This window comes from Pempheris klunzingeri, unplaced genomic scaffold (assembly GCF_042242105.1).
Source record: "Pempheris klunzingeri isolate RE-2024b unplaced genomic scaffold, fPemKlu1.hap1 Scaffold_57, whole genome shotgun sequence".
In the NCBI taxonomy this organism is placed as follows: domain Eukaryota; kingdom Metazoa; phylum Chordata; class Actinopteri; order Acropomatiformes; family Pempheridae; genus Pempheris; species Pempheris klunzingeri.
Window position 1 is genome coordinate 42818 of NW_027254961.1, and position 17960 is coordinate 60777.

The 17960-nt window shown below is 43.7% G+C and overlaps 1 protein-coding gene, 1 long non-coding RNA gene and 2 other non-coding genes across 12 annotated transcripts; all 4 read left to right on the forward strand.

Moving 5' to 3' along the window:
- Positions 1–192: 192 nt before the first annotated feature.
- Positions 193–12545, forward strand: LOC139224803 (uncharacterized). Its single transcript, XR_011586726.1, has 2 exons — positions 193–234; positions 11682–12545. It is a non-coding gene; the product is annotated as an uncharacterized lncRNA (long non-coding RNA).
- trnad-guc (transfer RNA aspartic acid (anticodon GUC)) lies at positions 1780–1851 on the forward strand. The gene has a single exon. It is a non-coding gene; the product is annotated as a tRNA-Asp (tRNA).
- On the forward strand, positions 2451–12545 carry LOC139224802 (NLR family CARD domain-containing protein 3-like). 9 transcript variants are annotated; one of them, XR_011586723.1, is made up of 13 exons: positions 2451–2505; positions 3288–3392; positions 3647–3713; positions 4579–4813; positions 5924–7712; positions 7794–7967; positions 8083–8256; positions 8546–8719; positions 8881–9054; positions 9663–9836; positions 9945–9991; positions 10957–11956; positions 12019–12545. XR_011586723.1 is itself a non-coding variant. In XM_070856125.1 (12 exons), the coding sequence occupies exons 1-12, from the start codon at positions 2492–2494 to the stop codon at positions 11481–11483; spliced, it is 3654 nt and encodes a 1217-aa protein (XP_070712226.1). In that variant the 5' UTR covers positions 2451–2491; the 3' UTR covers positions 11484–12545. The 9 variants fall into 9 exon arrangements, 2 of the variants coding, with proteins under 2 accessions (XP_070712226.1, XP_070712227.1); XR_011586721.1 differs by having other exon boundaries at positions 10957–11948; positions 11980–12545; XR_011586722.1 differs by having other exon boundaries at positions 10957–11917; positions 11980–12545.
- Positions 12546–16685: 4140 nt separating this feature from the next.
- Positions 16686–16758, forward strand: trnav-aac (transfer RNA valine (anticodon AAC)). Its single transcript has one exon. It is a non-coding gene; the product is annotated as a tRNA-Val (tRNA).
- Positions 16759–17960: the final 1202 nt, after the last annotated feature.

Consider the following 17960-nt stretch of genomic DNA (forward strand, 5'->3'; position numbering starts at 1 on the left):
AAACACACACCTGTTGTTAGAGCGCCACCTGCAGGTTGAAGCAGATAAAACAGGAGATTAAAGGTGGGGAGACATTTCTCCGGAAAAGGAAAAAATAAAACCAGTGAAATCCTTTAGCTGGGACCTCTGTGACAGAAAGATGGATGTCAAGGGAAAAACAGCAGGGCTATAAATTATTATTAAGAGTTTTACTGATCAATCAGGACCATCAGTGACCCCCCAGAGGTCAATAAGGTCCGTCAGTGACCCCCCAGAGGTCAGAGGGTCCGTCAGTGACCCCCCAGAGGTCAATAAGGTCCGTCAGTGACCCCCCAGAGGTCAATAAGGTCCGTCAGTGACCCCCAGAGGTCAGAGTGTCCGTCAGTGACCCCCCAGAGGTCAATAAGGTCGGTCATGTGACCCCCCAGAGGTCAATAAGGTCGGTCATGTGACCCCCCAGAGGTCAATAAGGTCCGTCAGTGACCCCCCAGAGGTCAATAAGGTCCGTCAGTGACCCCCCAGAGGTCAATAAGGTCGGTCATGTGACCCCCCAGAGGTCAATAAGGTCCGTCAGTGACCCCCCAGAGGTCAATAAGAGGTCAATAAGGTCCGTCAGTGACCCCCCAGAGGTCAATAAGGTCCGTCAGTGACCCCCCAGAGGTCAATAAGGTCCGTCAGTGACCCCCCAGAGGTCAATAAGGTCCGTCAGTGACCCCCAGAGATCAATAAGGTCCGTCAGTGACCCCCCAGAGGTCAATAAGGTCCGTCAGTGACCCCCCAGAGGTCAATAAGGTCCGTCAGTGACCCCCAGAGATCAATAAGGTCCGTCAGTGACCCCCCAGAGGTCAATAAGGTCCGTCAGTGACCCCCCCAGAGGTCAGAGTGTCCGTCAGTGACCCCCCAGAGGTCAATAAGGTCCGTCAGTGACCCCCAGAGATCAATAAGGTCCGTCAGTGACCCCCCAGAGGTCAATAAGGTCCGTCAGTGACCCCCCAGAGGTCAGAGGGTCCATCTGTGACCCCCCAGAGATCAATAAGGTCCGTCAGTGACCCCCCAGAGGTCAATAAGGTCCGTCAGTGACCCCCCAGAGGTCAATAAGGTCGGTCATGTGACCCCCCAGAGGTCAGAGGGTCCTACCGACACCTGTTTACGTCACTTAGTCTGCCGCCCATTACAGCACCCTACCTGTGACCACGCCCTTAATTATGCACAAATGTAGGACTTAACTAAATTTCACCTTTAGAAGACGATGCTGCGTGTTTGCTCCAGGTGTCAAAATCCCCACAGGACGCTGCAGGCTGCAGGTAGACTCCCAAAGAAAGAAAAGAAAGGCCTGCGGGTACATGAGCGGTCCGCTCAGGACCTGCACATCATGTACAGACCCGTGATTTCCTCTAAAAACACCAAGAAACGCACAGACGTCCTGCAGTAGCGTGGAAGGGAGAACTTTTCCTCTGTGGCTCTGCAGGAGGGAGAAGTGGCGCCCATCGACGGCTTCTTCTGTGCAGGTGCAGGTGTAATACCGCCTCTCGCCACAGCACGGCTCAATGGCAGCGTGGCGCTGTTCGGATTTCTGTTACTTGGATGTACTGAAATGCCAAGAGCGCAGAAGAAGAAGTTAACCGGAAATGTAGCAGTTTAAGTGGAAGTTTTGGCAAAATTACAAGATTTCCTCGTGTTTTTTCTGCTTGGAGCTTGGCTTCTTATTAGGTGTTAACTTTCGGTTCAGCACACCGTCTTTGGTTTGTCTGCAAAAGCCGATTAATCGAATTGAACTGGTCACATGACCTTAACAGTTCTTCCTCGTTAGTATAGTGGACAGTATCTCCGCCTGTCACGCGGAAGACCGGGGTTCGATTCCCCGACGGGGAGACATAATTATTATTTTTTTCTGTTTTGTAAAAGTTTTAACACGAACTTAACTTAATTCTCGGGCTCCGTCAAACAACACTCACACATATATGTTTAAGAAATTGTAATAAAGTATAAAACAATATGAAATAAGGGTAAATTCAGGGATTACAGCAGCACAAAGACAGAAACTGGTAGATGGAGAAACTTCAAAATATTATATAATATTAAATATATCTTCCAACACACCAGACTTCATTTACAAAAACATCGATTTTACCTCACAGACCACAGGAGCTGCTGGTCTCGACCTGCTCGTTTGTTTGTGTTATTGTGCGTCTCTGGTGTTTTAAAGGTTTAGTTCTGATGCAGCATAATATCTGTATAACGCACAATAACACAGTCAAACTAACCAAGTGAGGCAGCAACTCCTGTGTTCTGAGAGCTAAAATTACTCTTAATGTCAATGGAGTCTGGTGCCTTTGAAGAGAGCGGTGTTGATGTTGATAGTACAGTGATATTTTTCACTGTATTGAACATGTGTGATCTCTGTGGCCACAGGTTTGGTCAGACCGGTTACACCAGGAAGGGTGGTGACTGCCTGCACACACACAGAGAGAAGCTGCTTCCACTTTCAGCTGCGTAGAGAAGAAGCCCCAGCATGGAGATGGAAGGGTATGTACCCAGCATTTACTCTTCTTCTGCACATTAATACTGCAGATGGAAGCACAACAAACAGGAAAGCATGGGTTAGTTAGTGTCAACTCAGTCACACAGTTTAAAGGAGACTGAGTCAGTTTTAGGAGACATTTACTAAAACTGAGTGTCTGACTCGGATTAAAACATCATAAAGCTCCAGTGAACGACAGGATATTTAATATAGATCAGATCTTTTATTGAACTAAACTCGAGTACAAATACTTTGCTGCCAGCTGAAATCCTGAATTCAAAACTAAAAAGCACGAAAACATCGACAGATCAAAAGTGAAACTAACAGCAGAGCACTTGATCTTGATCTCTGGATCTTTATGAAATTATGTGACTTTGGTGTTTTGAAGGTTTGTTCAGATCCAACATCTGTGTAACACACAGGAACACAGACACACTGACTGATGGAGGCAGCAGCTCCTGAGTCCTGTGAGCTAAAATCGTGTTAAAGGTTTTCTGAACAGGAAACCATGTTATGAAGTCAGTGAGAACAAAATGATTGAAAACGTGACTAAAGATTAGAGTGATAGAATAAAATGGTAAAACAAATGGATTGAAAAGGCTAAAATAAAGATGTTAAATCTCGTTTAAAAGTCTTTAAGATCCTTGTTTGATTCAAAAATATTCAGGAGGAAAACTGTTAGTTTCCCATCCTCCCATCCTCTTTTCTACTGTACAAATTAGATCTGGAACTAATCAATCGATTAGTTACCAAACTGTTAAATTAATCTCCCACTTGTTTCCATCAGGGTCGTCCAGCAGAGGTCAGAGTCTCCTGATCTCAGCTGTGTGTCCATGAAGAGCGACCACTCGATGAATCAACCCTTTTCTTTCAAAGAGTCTGCTGATCACAGGTCAGTAATCAATAGATCTGGTCCTGTTTTATTGTGTTTTAAAGTGCTCCTGTTTCAGCTGAACCTCCTAAAACACGTCTGGCCTTTGACAGATGTTTAAATTTCCAGCTGACAGGAACAGATCAGCTTTAAAGTGTGACAGCAGCGATACGATTGGCTGTTACAGACATTTACAGCGAGCAGGGACGCCGCAACATGATCAATAATCAATAACGACCAAGTGATTCATGTTCACGTCCCGTTTTTCTCCACAGAGCTGATCAGGACACTTCAGAGGTTCTCACTGGTCGCCCTCAAACCGACCTGGACTCCGTATTTATGGTGTGTGAGGAAGAACAACACAGTTTAATTTGAAAACAGTCGACATGACGGACGTTTTATTACCAGCAGGGACGTATTTATATATTTATATATTTATGTGTTTATATATTTATGTGTTTATATATTTATATATTTATGTGTTTATATATTTATGTGTTTATATATTTATATATTTATGTGTTTATATATTTATGTGTTTATATATTTATGTGTTTATGTATTTATGTGTTTATATGTTTATATATTTATGTGTTTATGGGGGAACCTGAGCGCAACATCTTCCCAAACTCAACTGATTTATTCTTCAGGTAGTTTTGAGCATCAGGGTGAGAAACAGCCAAAGCAATAATGTTAGATTAATTAACTCACCAAACAGGGAAACAAAATACAGGGATCTTAATGGTCTCCCTAACGAAACACAGGAGCTATGACTTTTTTAAACTTTACATTTTGGTGCAAAATGCATGAAAACATAAATGAATGGTCCTATTTTTTCCTTTGGAAAATGATCATGGTATAAGGGGGATAATGTCCTGAGCATCGGACGGTTATCTGCTCACATCGTCTATTACTTCCTGATAATGGATCCTTTAGCTGGCTAACTGATGTTAGCTCGCTAACTTAGCTTCATCGTCTGAACGACAATAACTAAGAAAATACTATTCAGAACATTTAAACAAAATCAAATCACAGACAGCACAAATTCATTAAAGTAAAACCGGTTTGGCTTTGCGTTGCTAAAATAAGCTAAGCTAACACAAACGACTCATTTCACACACGAGCGTGTAGCGTTAGCATGTAGCATTAGCGTAACATGACTCGACTGTATGTTTTAATGATTAACTCGTGTCGTTTTCTGTTCCAGCTGCTTGAGGAAAGCATCATCGGTTTTGTGAAGAAGGAGCTGAAGAGGCTTCAGAGGGTCCTGAGGAAGGATTACCCAGAATGCTTAGGTGGGGAGGAGGAGGAGGAGGAGGAGGCGGTGTTGGGCGGTGAGGATGAAGAGCAGGGAAAGAGCAGCAGGGAGGAGTTTGTGAAGATCACCCTGAACTTCCTGAGGAGGATGAACCAGGACGAGCTGGCTGACCGTCTGCAGAGCAGTAAGAGGATTTTAACAGGATGGAGAGACGACGTTTACATCTGCTGACGAATAAAAACACTCACTGTGTGACACATGACCTCTAAAGCAGTAAAATCTTCAGTGTGTTCGTTCTGCTGGGTGATTTTGTATTGAGGTCTTTGACATGAACCACTTGAACTGGCAAAGTGACACCGAAACAAGAGCAGCAAACCATAAAAATTGGCACAAGACACTAAAATAAAAACAGCGTTTCACGAAAGAAACCTAACAGAAGGCTTAAAGTGGAGGTAAGGCAGCAAACCTCCACTTTAAGCGTCCGTCCTAGCGTTTTGAAGTAGTGTCAGTGCGCCGCTGTCACAAAAACAAGCTATCAGCATCTTCAAAAACAACCATCTGCTGATCAGCTGCTTGATCAAAACAGAATATATCATCACTGCTGCTTGTGCCCATGTTGTTTATTTACTGATGAAGTAGAAAGAATGCCATGTTGCCAACGGCTAATGCTACCGCTAACAGTCTGGCTACTGTCTGTCTGCTGTGATAAAGACAGAGTAAAACATCTGGTTATATTGATAAGAAGGCATATTGTGTTACTGATTAAGGAACATTTGAAAGAATACCAATATGGCTAACTCTACTGCTTGTAGTCTGGCTACTGTCCAAAGGAAGAATCCCAATTTGAAATGGAAACGCTGATCTCAGTCTGATAAATGAAGAGTAAAACATCTGGTTGCATCCAAAAAAATAGGCAGGTTGTGTTATTTACTGCTTAAATACAAAGAATGGCTATAAATTAATCTATGATCTGAACGTACCTTCTTTGTGCCGTAAATTAAGCCTTTATCTTCCCAGGAGGTCGGACAGAACTACACAGAAAAAGAGATGCTCATAGGGAACCAATCTAAACTCCAATGGTCGTCATTCTACAGCCATTACACCGTGCAATAAACATTTACTTCATAATGATAAGTTAAAGCAAGAACGTTGTCGACTTCCACTTTAAGTAAGAGTCGCATACTATAAGATAAATGGCAGATGGTGCTAAAACAAAAATGGTGTACCCTCAGCTACAGAAATCTCTTTTTTGCATTCACTGTTATTTCCACTCATTTGTTTTATGCTCTTTCAGAATCTCCTGCCTTTTGCCAGCACAAACTCAAATCTTATCTACGGGGGAAGTTTGAGTGTGTGTTTGAGGGGATCGCCAACGCAGGAAACCCAACTCTTCTGAATCAGATCTACACAGAGCTCCACATCACAGAGGGAGGGACCACAGAGGTCAACGACGAACACGAAGTCAGACAGATCGAAACAGCATCCAGGAAACCAGACAGACCAGAAACAACCATCAGATGTGATGACATCTTCAAACCCCCACCTGGAAGAGAGGAACCAATCAGAACGGTGATGACAAAGGGAGTGGCCGGCATCGGGAAAACAGTCTTAACGCAGAAGTTCACGCTGGACTGGGCTGAAGACAAAGCCAACCAGGACATACAGTTCATGTTTCCTTTCACCTTCAGAGAGCTGAATGTGCTGAAAGAGAAAAAGTGCAGCTTGGTGGAACTTGTTCATCGATTCTTTCCTGAAACCAAAGACGCAGGAATCTGCAGGTTTGAAGAGTTCCAGGTCGTCTTCATCTTCGACGGTCTGGACGAGTGTCGACTTCCTCTGGACTTCCTCAACAATGAGGTCCTGACTGATGTGACAGAGTCCACCTCAGTGGATGTGCTGCTGACAAACCTCATCAGGGGGAATCTGCTTCCCTCTGCTCGCCTCTGGATAACCACACGACCTGCAGCAGCCAATCAGATCCCTCCTGAGTGTGTTGGCATGGTGACAGAGGTCAGAGGGTTCACCGACCCTCAGAAGGAGGAGTACTTCAGGAAGAGATTCAGAGATAAAAAGCTGGCCAGCAGAATCATCTCCCACATCAAGAAGTCAAGAACTCTTCACATCATGTGCCACATCCCGGTCTTCTGCTGGATCACTGCTACAGTTCTGGAGGACATGTTGAAAAAGAAAGAGAAAGAGGAAGAAGAGTTGCCCAAGACCCTGACTGAGATGTACATCCACTTCCTGGTGGTTCAGACCAAACTGAAGAACATGAAGTACAACGACGGCGATCAGACAGATTCACACTGGAGTCCAGAGAGCAGGAAGATGATCGAGTCTCTGGGAAAACTGGCGTTTGAGCAGCTGCAGAAAGGGAACCTGATCTTCTATGAATCAGACCTGACAGAGTGCGGCATCGATATCAGAGCAGCCTCAGTGTACTCAGGAGTGTTCACACAGATCTTTAGAGAAGAAAGAGGGCTCTACCAGGACAAGGTGTTCTGCTTCGTCCATCTGAGCGTTCAGGAGTTTCTGGCAGCTCTTCATGTCCATCTGACCTTCAACAACTCTGGGATTGATCTCCTGACAGAGGCGTCTACACCAACGACAGACACGTCCCAAGTGAAGCGATTCTACCAGAGTGCCGTGGACAAGGCCTTAGAGAGTCCAAATGGACACCTGGACTTGTTCCTGCGCTTTTTCGTAGGCCTTACCCTGCAGGCCAATCTGGATCTCCTACGAGGCCTTCTTGGTCAGACAGGACATTGCTCACCTACCAATCAGACAACAGTCCAGATCATTCAGAGGAAAATCAGGGACGATCCCGGCCCAGAAAGAAGCATCAATCTGTTCCACTGTCTGAATGAGCTGAATGATCATTCTCTAGTGGAGGAGATCCAACAGTCCCTGAGTTCAGGAAGTCTCTCCACGGATAAACTGTCTCCTGCTCAGTGGTCAGCTCTGGTCTTCATGTTACTGTCATCAGAAGAAGATCTGGACGTGTTTGACCTGAAGAAATACTCTGCTTCAGAGGAGGCTCTTCTGAGGCTGCTGCCAGTGGTCAAAGCCTCAAACAAAGCTCTGTAGGTACACAGATAGTTAAGACTGATTCCTTATACTGCATACAGATGTAAGTTATTGTTTGCTCAATTTTGTTTTCCCAGGTTGAGTATCTGCAAGCTATCAGAGAAAAGCTGCGAAGCTCTGGCCTCAGTTCTCAGCTCCCCGTCCTCCAGTCTGAGAGAGCTGGACCTCGGTAGCAACAACCTCCAGGACTCAGGAGTGGAGCAGCTTTCTGCTGGACTGCAGAGTCCACACTGTAGGCTGGAAACTCTAAAGTGAGTTGACCTCATGACGATGACATTCACAAAATGTTTCGGCTTGCTTAGTCATGCAAATGGGGTTTCAGGGTTTGAGCCTTGATTGCCAAAACATTTCTACTTATTTTATCAGGTTAAATCAAACCGGCCTCACAGACGACTGCTGCCAGACGTTTGCTTCAATTCTCAGCTCCGAGTCCTCGACTCTGAGAAAGCTGGACCTGAGTAACAACAACTTGGGGGATTCAGGGTTCATGCAGCTCTCTGTTGGTCTGGAAAGTCCATATTGTAAATTGGAAACTCTAGGGTAAGAGCTTCAAGGTTGTCAGAACTGATTTTCAGCATTTTAGTAACGAAAAAAGTTTATGCTGGTTTGGTTGCAGCTCACAGTTAGATCATTATTAATCATTATTAAACTGGGATACAAGCTAATGTCGAGATGATTTATCTCCAGTTTAAATTTTTGACTACTTAAAGACCTGAATTCCATCTGGGAGCTTCTAAAATCTTTGGGCCCTCTGTCTGTCCAATCTAACGGAAACGTCAAAGGGGATTTAACATAAGAAATATGTTGTTTTTCCCATTTATTGATCCAGGGTCAGCATCTGCGATCTATCAGGGAGAAGCTGTGCAGCTCTGGCCTCAGTTCTCAGCTCAGAGTCGTCTAGCCTGAGAGAGTTGGACCTGAGTAGAAACGACCTCCAGGATTCAGGGGTGACGCTGCTCTTTGCTGGACTGGAGAGTCCACACTTTAAGATGAAGACTCTCAGGTAACATTTATTTTATACATATGGGTCGTCATAGAGGCACCACCCTGACAACCACATACCTGAGAGAGCGTCCTCCCCATAAAAGAAAAGGTCCAAGGCTGCGATTGTGTTGTAGCGTTGGTACAACCCTCTCTCTCTCCCTTGTTCCTTGTTTCTATCAGGTTGAACCAAACCAATCTTACAGAGAAAGCCTGTCAGGACGTATCAGCGGCTCTCAGCTCTCCCTCATCTACTCTGAGAGAGCTCGACATGAGCGACAACGACCTGCAGGATTCAGGAGTGAAGCTTCTGTCTGCTGGGCTGCAGAGTCCACATTGTGGACTGGAGACTCTCAGGTCAGGACTCACCATGCTGTACCACAAATCACAGTTAGAACCCTAATTTACATAGAGAGCACTACCAGTTCATAAACACTTAACCTGTGTTGGATTTTCTTTGCTAATAAGAGTTTAAAACAGATTGGGAAAGAAAGTGTTTTTAAAAATGTAAATAATCATTTAATCCCAAAGAAGTTCCTGCAAACAGTAGATTCACTTATGGAGGCGAAGTAAAATCAGACAAATGTTTTGTTTTTGATTAATGGCAGACCACTTTAAGAGCGCTATCGTAGCTTATTAGCTGCACACAGAAAATGGTGGTTCTTCAGCGGTTCTTTGCGGTGGTTGAGGTGCTCTATAGAACCTATTCAGCTCCTGTATGTTTCTTTAGAGGTTCTCTACTGGTTCTTCAGTTTAGGAAAGTTTAGCTGGGTAAAGATTTTCACTTGACAAAAGGTGCTATGTAGCACTCCTCTAAGATCACGAGCCAAAGAACGACTTTAGTATTAGTAGAATAAACGCCGGCCCAGTTAAGATAAAGTACTAGCATGTTTCCGGTTGGCTAAAGTGTTAGCCGTTAGCTTGCCAACCACCCTGCGAGTAGTCACTACGTCTCCTCTTTGCAGGCTGTCGGGCTGTATGATCACAGAGGAAGGCTGCAAGTCTCTGGCCTCAGCTCTGAGCTCAAACCCCTCCCATCTGAGAGAGCTGGACCTGAGCTACAACCATCCAGGAGACTCAGGGGTGACGCTGCTGTCTGCTGGACTGAAGGACCCCCAGTGGAGACTGGAGACCCTCAGGTAGGACTGACATGCTGCGATGTGGAGGCGGTTTGTTGTGAATAATCAATTAGTTTTTGGATAGCAGTAATTTATTCCATGGATGTGACTTTTCTTTCACCGTCACAGGACGGACCATGGCGGAGTCCAGAGGTTGAAACCAGGTCTGAGGAAATGTAAGTCTGTTTCAGTTTGTTATCGTAAAAGCCACAAACGACATTAACACCTTCTAAATCACTGGCATTTAAAAACTAGAGAAACTACAAAGCTACAGAATATTTGCTCTGGTTGTTTGCTTTATAAAGTCACCAAAGTTTTACTGATTTTGTCTGCGATTTTATGAATCAGAATTTTTTGGAAACATTTATTAGTAATTTCCTAGAAAGTGTCCTTCAAATAATCATGTAATTTCTTTCTATTTATTTCACAAATGTATTTGACAGAAAAGGTCGATTTAAACCCAATTAAGATTAGTTTATCATTGAAAACTTTTCATACAGTTTAAATTCAACTCTTGTCTGTTTACACCATAGACTGTACATAAAAATGGACAACTGTCAAATCTCTGTCGCTCTCTGCTCATAAAAATGAGCCTCGCTCAGAAACTAAAACATGAAATAGTTCAAATCTCTTCTGGAGGGTTCACAGATCTTTAGTTTCTGTTTCCTGTCTTAATTTAGTCTCCTCTGATGAACAACATGTCTGATTCCTGGATTTTCTCCATGTTTCTCCCAGTCTGAAGTCTTTTCTCACTCATTCTGCTTCAGTGACTTCTGGAACCTTTTAGCTGAGGTTGGACACATTTTAGGGACATGAAGAAGAAGAAGATCCTCCTACTACACAGACAGACCATTTAAACTGCAGAGGCCAGAGAGTTAACTTAAACTGTGATCTCTTCCTAACCAGGTAGTTCTGGTGCCTAAACCTAACCAAACTGCCGCTAAAAGCTGAAAATCCAGATAATCCTCCAGAGTGAAAGTCCTGCAACTAAACCACATCAGCCTCAATGTTCATAAATGAGTTGTAGGATCAAACTGGTGTTAAACAGCCGAACAGCGTCCATCTGGATATTTGCACCCAGATGGCACTCAGGTGGTCTTTTTAATAGTCAAAGTAATCCTGTTGTATTGTCCCCATTTAGACGCCTGTGATTTGAGGCTGGACAAAAACACAGCACACACAAAGCTTCACGTGTCCGAAGACTTCAGAAAAGCATCAGTCGTGACGACGGACCACAAGAGTTTGGATCGTCCAAAGAGATTTGACTGCTTGCTTCAGCTGCTGAGTAGAACTGTTCTGACTGGTCGCTGTTACTTGGAGGTGGAGAGGAAAGGGCCGGTGGGCGTAGGAGTGGCGTACGAAGGAATTCAAAGGAAAGGGAAGGGAGACGACTGCCAGCTCGGAAAGAACGATAAGTCCTGGAGTCTGTACTGCTCTGATGATAAATACTGTGTGTACCTGGACGGTCCTGCTGGCGTTCTGTCCTTCTACAGGGTCTCCTCTGACACACTGATCCACCTTCACACCTTCAGCATCATGGTCACTGAACCTCTGTACCTCGGGTTTGGATTCATGTCTGAATCTTTTGAGCCCTCAGTCTCACTGTTAAAGGTGGAAGAAGAAAAGTCTCTTCCTGAGGACTCAGACACTCAAAATGCTGACCGCTAACAGGGTCTCAGCTGTGATTATCGATCAGATCGGCACATCCAGGAACTTTGAACTTTGGCGTGCAACACGTCTTCGTCCCTTTCTGGGGAAAAACAAATGATGCTCGCCATAGACTTGAATGTAAAATAGCAGTAGAACACAAAACTAACCACCTTCAGTTACGTCCCTTCATCCTCCAGCATCCAGCGGATCAATCAGGTCCGTCAGTGACCCCCCAGAGGTCAGAGGGTCCGTCAGTGACCCCCCAGAGGTCAGAGGGTCCGTCAGTGACCCCCCAGTGGTCAATAAGGTCTGTCAGTGACCCCCCAGAGGTCAGAGGGTCCGTCAGTGACCCCCCAGTGGTCAATAAGGTCTGTCAGTGACCCCCCAGAGGTAAATAAGGTCCGTCAGTGACCCCCCAGAGGTAAATAAGGTCTGTCAGTGACCCCCCAGTGGTCAATAAGGTCTGTCAGTGACCCCCCAGTGGTCAGAGGGTCCGTCAGTGACCCCCCCAGAGGTCAGAGGGTCCGTCAGTGACCCCCCAGTGGTCAATAAGGTCCGTCAGTGACCCCCCAGAGGTAAATAAGGTCCGTCAGTGACCCCCCAGAGGTCAGAGGGTCCGTCAGTGACCCCCCAGTGGTCAGAGGGTCCGTCAGTGACCCCCCAGTGGTCAGAGGGTCCTACCTACCTCACTGAGTCTCCAGGTCAGCTCTGCTAACACTATGCTAGCTAGCATTAGCACTGTGCTCTGACAGCTCACCTAGCTAACGTTAGCTTATAGCCTATACGTTAGCTTACGTTAGCCCGGTCAGTGCAGCCTGAGCTCCAACCAGGAAGTGTTAGCAGCCGACAGAGAACCCAGAGCCACTAGAACCTGTTCTCCATCAGGATATGAACTTTAGACAGTTATTATTATCTGTCTGTTCTTTAAAGTTTAAACGTTTAAACATTATAGCTGTAATAAGAATTACCTGCTGTGGTGCACGCTGAGCTCACAGCTCCAGGGTGGATTTGACTCAAGCTGTTTCTGTTACTGACTGTGTTTCATTTATTTGTATGTCAATAAAATTGTTGGACACAAAATTCTGCTGTCATATACATGAGTCTGAGAAATTGTGCAGGTCAGGATTTTTTTCATGTGAGTATGAATCTAAAAGCTGTGAGTGCAAAGTCTTGTGAATACAACTCTAATTTCTACGACTACGAAGTCTTTTCTGTGAACACGAATTCAAGTTTGTGGGTACGAGTAGAAAAGTGTTGAAATGACGTCACGTAGGTCACCGGGAAAAATAATCAAACCTCCGTTCCTCAAACCGCACATGTGCCAAAGCAAAGACTGGCTGACAGCAGTGGACCGAGTGGAGCTGAAGCATCACAGGTGAAGTCAACAATGTGTATATCCAATATTTAGTTCATAAAACTGTACTTTATTAAACAATGTAGTTCATGGACTTACAGACTTACTCCTTTAGCTCGCAAGCTAACGACACGCTGGTGACGCTAAGTTAGTGCTAGCATTACTAGCATCAGAAGTTGGTTTGTGCTAGTTAATCAGCTCTGACAAGTGTCTGAACTGTCACAGCTTATTGAGAGGGTAAATACAATTTTATCAAAGTTAGTAATTGCATTAACCTCAGTACGATATGACTTGCACAATTACTTTTTTGGTTTGTAGCCTTTAGAGAACAATGATACAATGCAACTTAATTTCACTTGACACCTTCTCTGTTTTCAGATAAACAGCACCAGTAATGACAACATCAGTGACCTGGTTGACGATGTTGTGACCTGCGGATACACTGGAATCGTGTCTCTGGAAAACAAAGAAATTGAGGACTCTGGTATGTTTTAGCCAAGACAGGGTAATAAAGACATTAACCTTTTCTGCTGTCCTGCAGTACATTTGATATAGTGCAGTGTAAATGGTTAATTGATTCAAACTAAACAACCCATTAAATCTAAGCGTTTTGGAAAGCTTGATGTCACAATTTAAAATGAATGTAAATGATGAAATGTAATATTGTGACGTAGGATAACAGTTTGATTAAACTAGACATGAACGGCTTACAGAAGGATGACTTGCATAGTTACATCGACAATAATATAACCAACAACATAACGCCTGTCATCCAGTTTATTAAAATCTCTGTGGTTTCTACTTTGACTAATCAAATGTTCTTATACACTAAAAGGTCAGTATTGTGGCGTCAAGCAGGAGGTCTAAAAGGAGCACACAGCAACAGTGGGGGCGGAACCAATCTGCGGCTGTGGAGTTGCTACCTGGGATAAAAAGACGGGCGCACATGGCACCTCGGGGAAAGGCTGATGAAGAAGGAAGCCACGGACAAACAAAAGGACAAAAGAGAGAGTTGCTGTGGCAAACTGTGCAGGACTGATCCCAACACAAAATCCTGGTGGCAGAAAAAACTGGTTAAGCTGCCGAAGGCTGCTGCTGGAGATGCTTTGTTAGTTTCTTCATGTCCATGTAAACCTGGTAAAGCCAATGCACTTTAGGGGGGAGTCATGAAATGCACTTTAAAATTGTACCATGCACTTTATGCACTTCAAATAGATAACTTAAAAACATAAGTAAAAAAGTATAAAATGCTAAAAAAGTTTGATAAAATATTTTAAAATGTTTGACAATATAAATGTTAAAATTGCCTTTGTGCAAAATGCAGTGAAGATATATGTGGTGTATTATTGAATCTGTTTATATTTAATAATGTGAACATTTTTCTTTGTCTCTGTTTAAAGGTTCTTCACCTTGAAACCATACAACTTAAATCCTAAACAAACTGCAAAATAAAAGAAGGGAAAAAAATTAACAACGGTTTGGTTATTTGAGTGGAATCCAACTCGAGCCCGTGTGTAAGGGATCATCCTTTTCAAGTGGGGAAGCTGCACAGAAATCCTCCACTTAATGACAAAAAGAGGGGGGAAACTTGACAAGTATGATTTGTGTACATGTAAGGGATTTTATCAACTTGAAAACTAAAATGTATTGTTTTCATTTCAGACTAACATTGTGTTAATCTCTTCATTAAGAACAAGAGGGCTCCAGCAACGACGTTACTCCAGAAGGGTTGACTGTAGGACGCATCATGCAGTGGATGACTGGACAACGACATGAGCCCGTTCTGACTCTGGACACCTCCGCATACTTTTCTACTGACTGTAGCTCCATAGCATAATAATTCAGTATCTCACTGAAGGATGCCATTTTTTTTTTTGCAAAATTGTTTTATTTTATTTTTTTTAAATACTGTCTGATAAGTATATGTGGTTGCATTTATTTCTGTAAAATTCTGTATATTGTGTTGCAGCGCACAAAGTTAGTTTTGTGGTGGGTGGGATTGTTTTGTTTTTGTTCTTGCCTTCCTGTTTGCTTGTTTTTTAATTTATTCTTTTTATTATTACTATTATTAGTATTTGTACATACCATAAAACTCAATAAAAAGAATATATAAAAAAAATCATGCATCAAGATGAATTCTAAGATGGTTTTTTCTCTTGACTTGACACAAGGCAGTAAATGAATGGCAGCATACCTCTGAATGTGTCATGTTTCAGATATGGTTAGTGAACGCTTTCCAAGGCCAGCCAGCATGAGTGGCACTTCCTCTTCTCCTTTTGGTGTTTTTTCATCTTGTTTTTCAAGAAGAAAAAGGCTCACCAAAAAGTAAAGTAGAGCGCCACCTGCTGGTTGAAGCAGATAAAACAGGAGATTAAAGGTGGGGAGACATTTCTCCGGAAAAGGAAAAAATAAAACCAGTGAAATCCTTTAGCTGGGACCTCTGTGACAGAAAGATGGATGTCAAGGGAAAAACAGCAGGGCTATAAATTATTATTAAGAGTTTTACTGATCAATCAGGACCATCAGTGACCCCCCAGAGGTCAATAAGGTCCGTCAGTGACCCCCCAGAGGTCAATAAGGTCCGTCAGTGACCCCCCAGAGGTCAGAGGGTCCGTCAGTGACCCCCCAGAGGTCAATAAGGTCCGTCAGTGACCCCCCAGAGGTCAATAAGGTCGGTCATGTGACCCCCCAGAGGTCAATAAGGTCCGTCAGTGACCCCCCAGAGGTCAATAAGGTCCGTCAGTGACCCCCCAGAGGTCAGAGGGTCCATCTGTGACCCCCCAGAGGTCAATAAGGTCCGTCAGTGACCCCCCAGAGGTCAATAAGGTCCGTCTGTGACCCCCCAGAGGTCAATAAGGTCCGTCAGTGACCCCCCCAGAGGTCAATAAGGTCCGTCAGTGACCCCCCCAGAGGTCAATAAGGTCCGTCAGTGACCCCCCCAGAGGTCAATAAGGTCCGTCAGTGACCCCCCAGAGGTCAATAAGGTCCGTCAGTGACCCCCCCAGAGGTCAGAGGGTCCTACCTACCTCACTGAGTATCCAGGTGAGCTCTGCTAACACTATGCTACCTAGCATTAGCACCGTGCTCTGACAGCTCACCTAGCTAACGTTAGCTTATAGCCTGTAAGTTAGCTTACGTTAGCCCGGTCAGTTAGGACATGACCTTCAGACAGTAATTAGCTTGCTTGAGCCGGTAAAGAGGCTCTCTGCCACTGATCTGCATGTGCTGCTGCTAACTGTTAATATTAAATTAATGAAAATAAAACTGGTTTGGGGCTTTGCGATCATAAAATAAGCTAAGCTAGCACAGGGTGAGTAAACTCAAGTGGGTCACGTCACACACTGGCTAATGAGCGGCTAACACTCGAGCATATAGCATTAGCATGTAGCGTTAGCATGTAGCCTGGAGCCAATAAACTCTTCTATTAGGATCTTTTTCAGGACACGGTTAGCGTCTATCTGCGAGCCACCCATCACAGCACTCAGCCGTATTGATTTACAAAACTATAAGTTTTAGTTATGGAAATGCTACTGTTGTTGTGTCAGGGAATGTAGTTTTCAGATTTCTTGGGGAGGAATATAGTTGTTTAAACTTCAAAGCACATTTGAAGTTAGTCCTGTGCTAACTTCCTGTTAGCCCTGCGCTAATTTGAAGGAGGATTAAATGATTTAATCGTGTGGCTCTTCTGGATGTTCCAAAAGGCTAGTATTGATTTGATTTTTTCACCTGTTTGCTCATTTTGCATTTAGAAAAATATAAACAATTACATTTTATATTTTTGACTTCGTAGTATATCTCCGCGTTTGCGTAAAACATCACCACATGTCTACGTTTTAGTGTGACGTCACCTTTCAGGAAGTACATGAGTTTCCGTAGTGTAGTGGTTATCACGTTCGCCTAACACGCGAAAGGTCCCCGGTTCGAAACCGGGCGGAAACACTTTGGCTTTTTCATTCAACACGTCGGAAATCTGATATTCAGGTGTTACAGCAGCACAAAGGCAGAAACTAGAAGGCGAAGTTAAAAAATGTTTGTGCTTCCAGGACAGAAGAAATATTTAAGATAACTGTGGTTACTGTTAATGCTGACACACACACACCTAGTTAACCTCACTGTACTATCTTCAACCAACAAACTAACTGAGAAACTTTCATTCACAACTTGCAGAAATGAATGAGACTTACCTTTAAACAGTGTGATTTACCGTCAGACACAATAAAATGATCAGAAATCGATCTCTGAACCGAAGCTGTGTGTCAATCAGGCTCCTCTTACTGTGTCCAAAACGGGGAAACAGCGCCCCCACAATCCCACTAGTGGCCAGAAATATATTACATCCGTAGTGATAAGCACTACCATAGAGAATGAATGGGAAGAGTTAAGAGAATTAAGCGTCATTATTCAGGTCTCCGGTTCGAAAGAGACCGGGTTCGATTCCCCGACGGGGAGGCAGAAACCTTTTACCCTCCTGATCACCGGGAGTTTAGTTATATGGTAGAAATGTGTCTGTTATTTCATAAAATACTTTTCTTTAACCCTTTCATGCATGAATTATGGTAGTCTCAGTCAGGAAGTGTTTTATTCATCTTTATTCATGAAAAACAAGTTTTTTTCAACCCATATTTTCTAAAGATATATTTACATGTCCAGTAGGTGAAATATAGCTCCTGATGCATGATGTACACTTCAGTGGACATGTGATTAATCATAATTTCCTCCCAATATAAAATCAATACTTAGACTCCTTAGATGTTACTTGATGTCACCATAGTTTTCTTACCTGCAGTGGTTTCTTTTTCTAGAAGGTTTGAACAGAAGAAAATGAGCATGAACTCGGTGTTTCTGGCTGTCTGTCGGCCATCTTGGCTTCACTCTGGGCAGCAGTCAGTGGATGAGATGATGCAGCAGCTTCACTGTAGCTGCTGATGTGAAGCTGTGCCATCAAAACTCTGCATGTACAAGAAGGCAGCTTCTGAAGAGCTGCACACTGCAGTGACCTCTGTGCATGAAAGGGTTAAATCCAGACCGTGTTCACAGAAGAGAGGATTTATGTGTCTGGAAAGTGAATGAGCAAAGACATGAATCATTAAAACGTTTGGCTGATAAATAAAACCATGAACCGTCCATCAAAGCTGAAATTA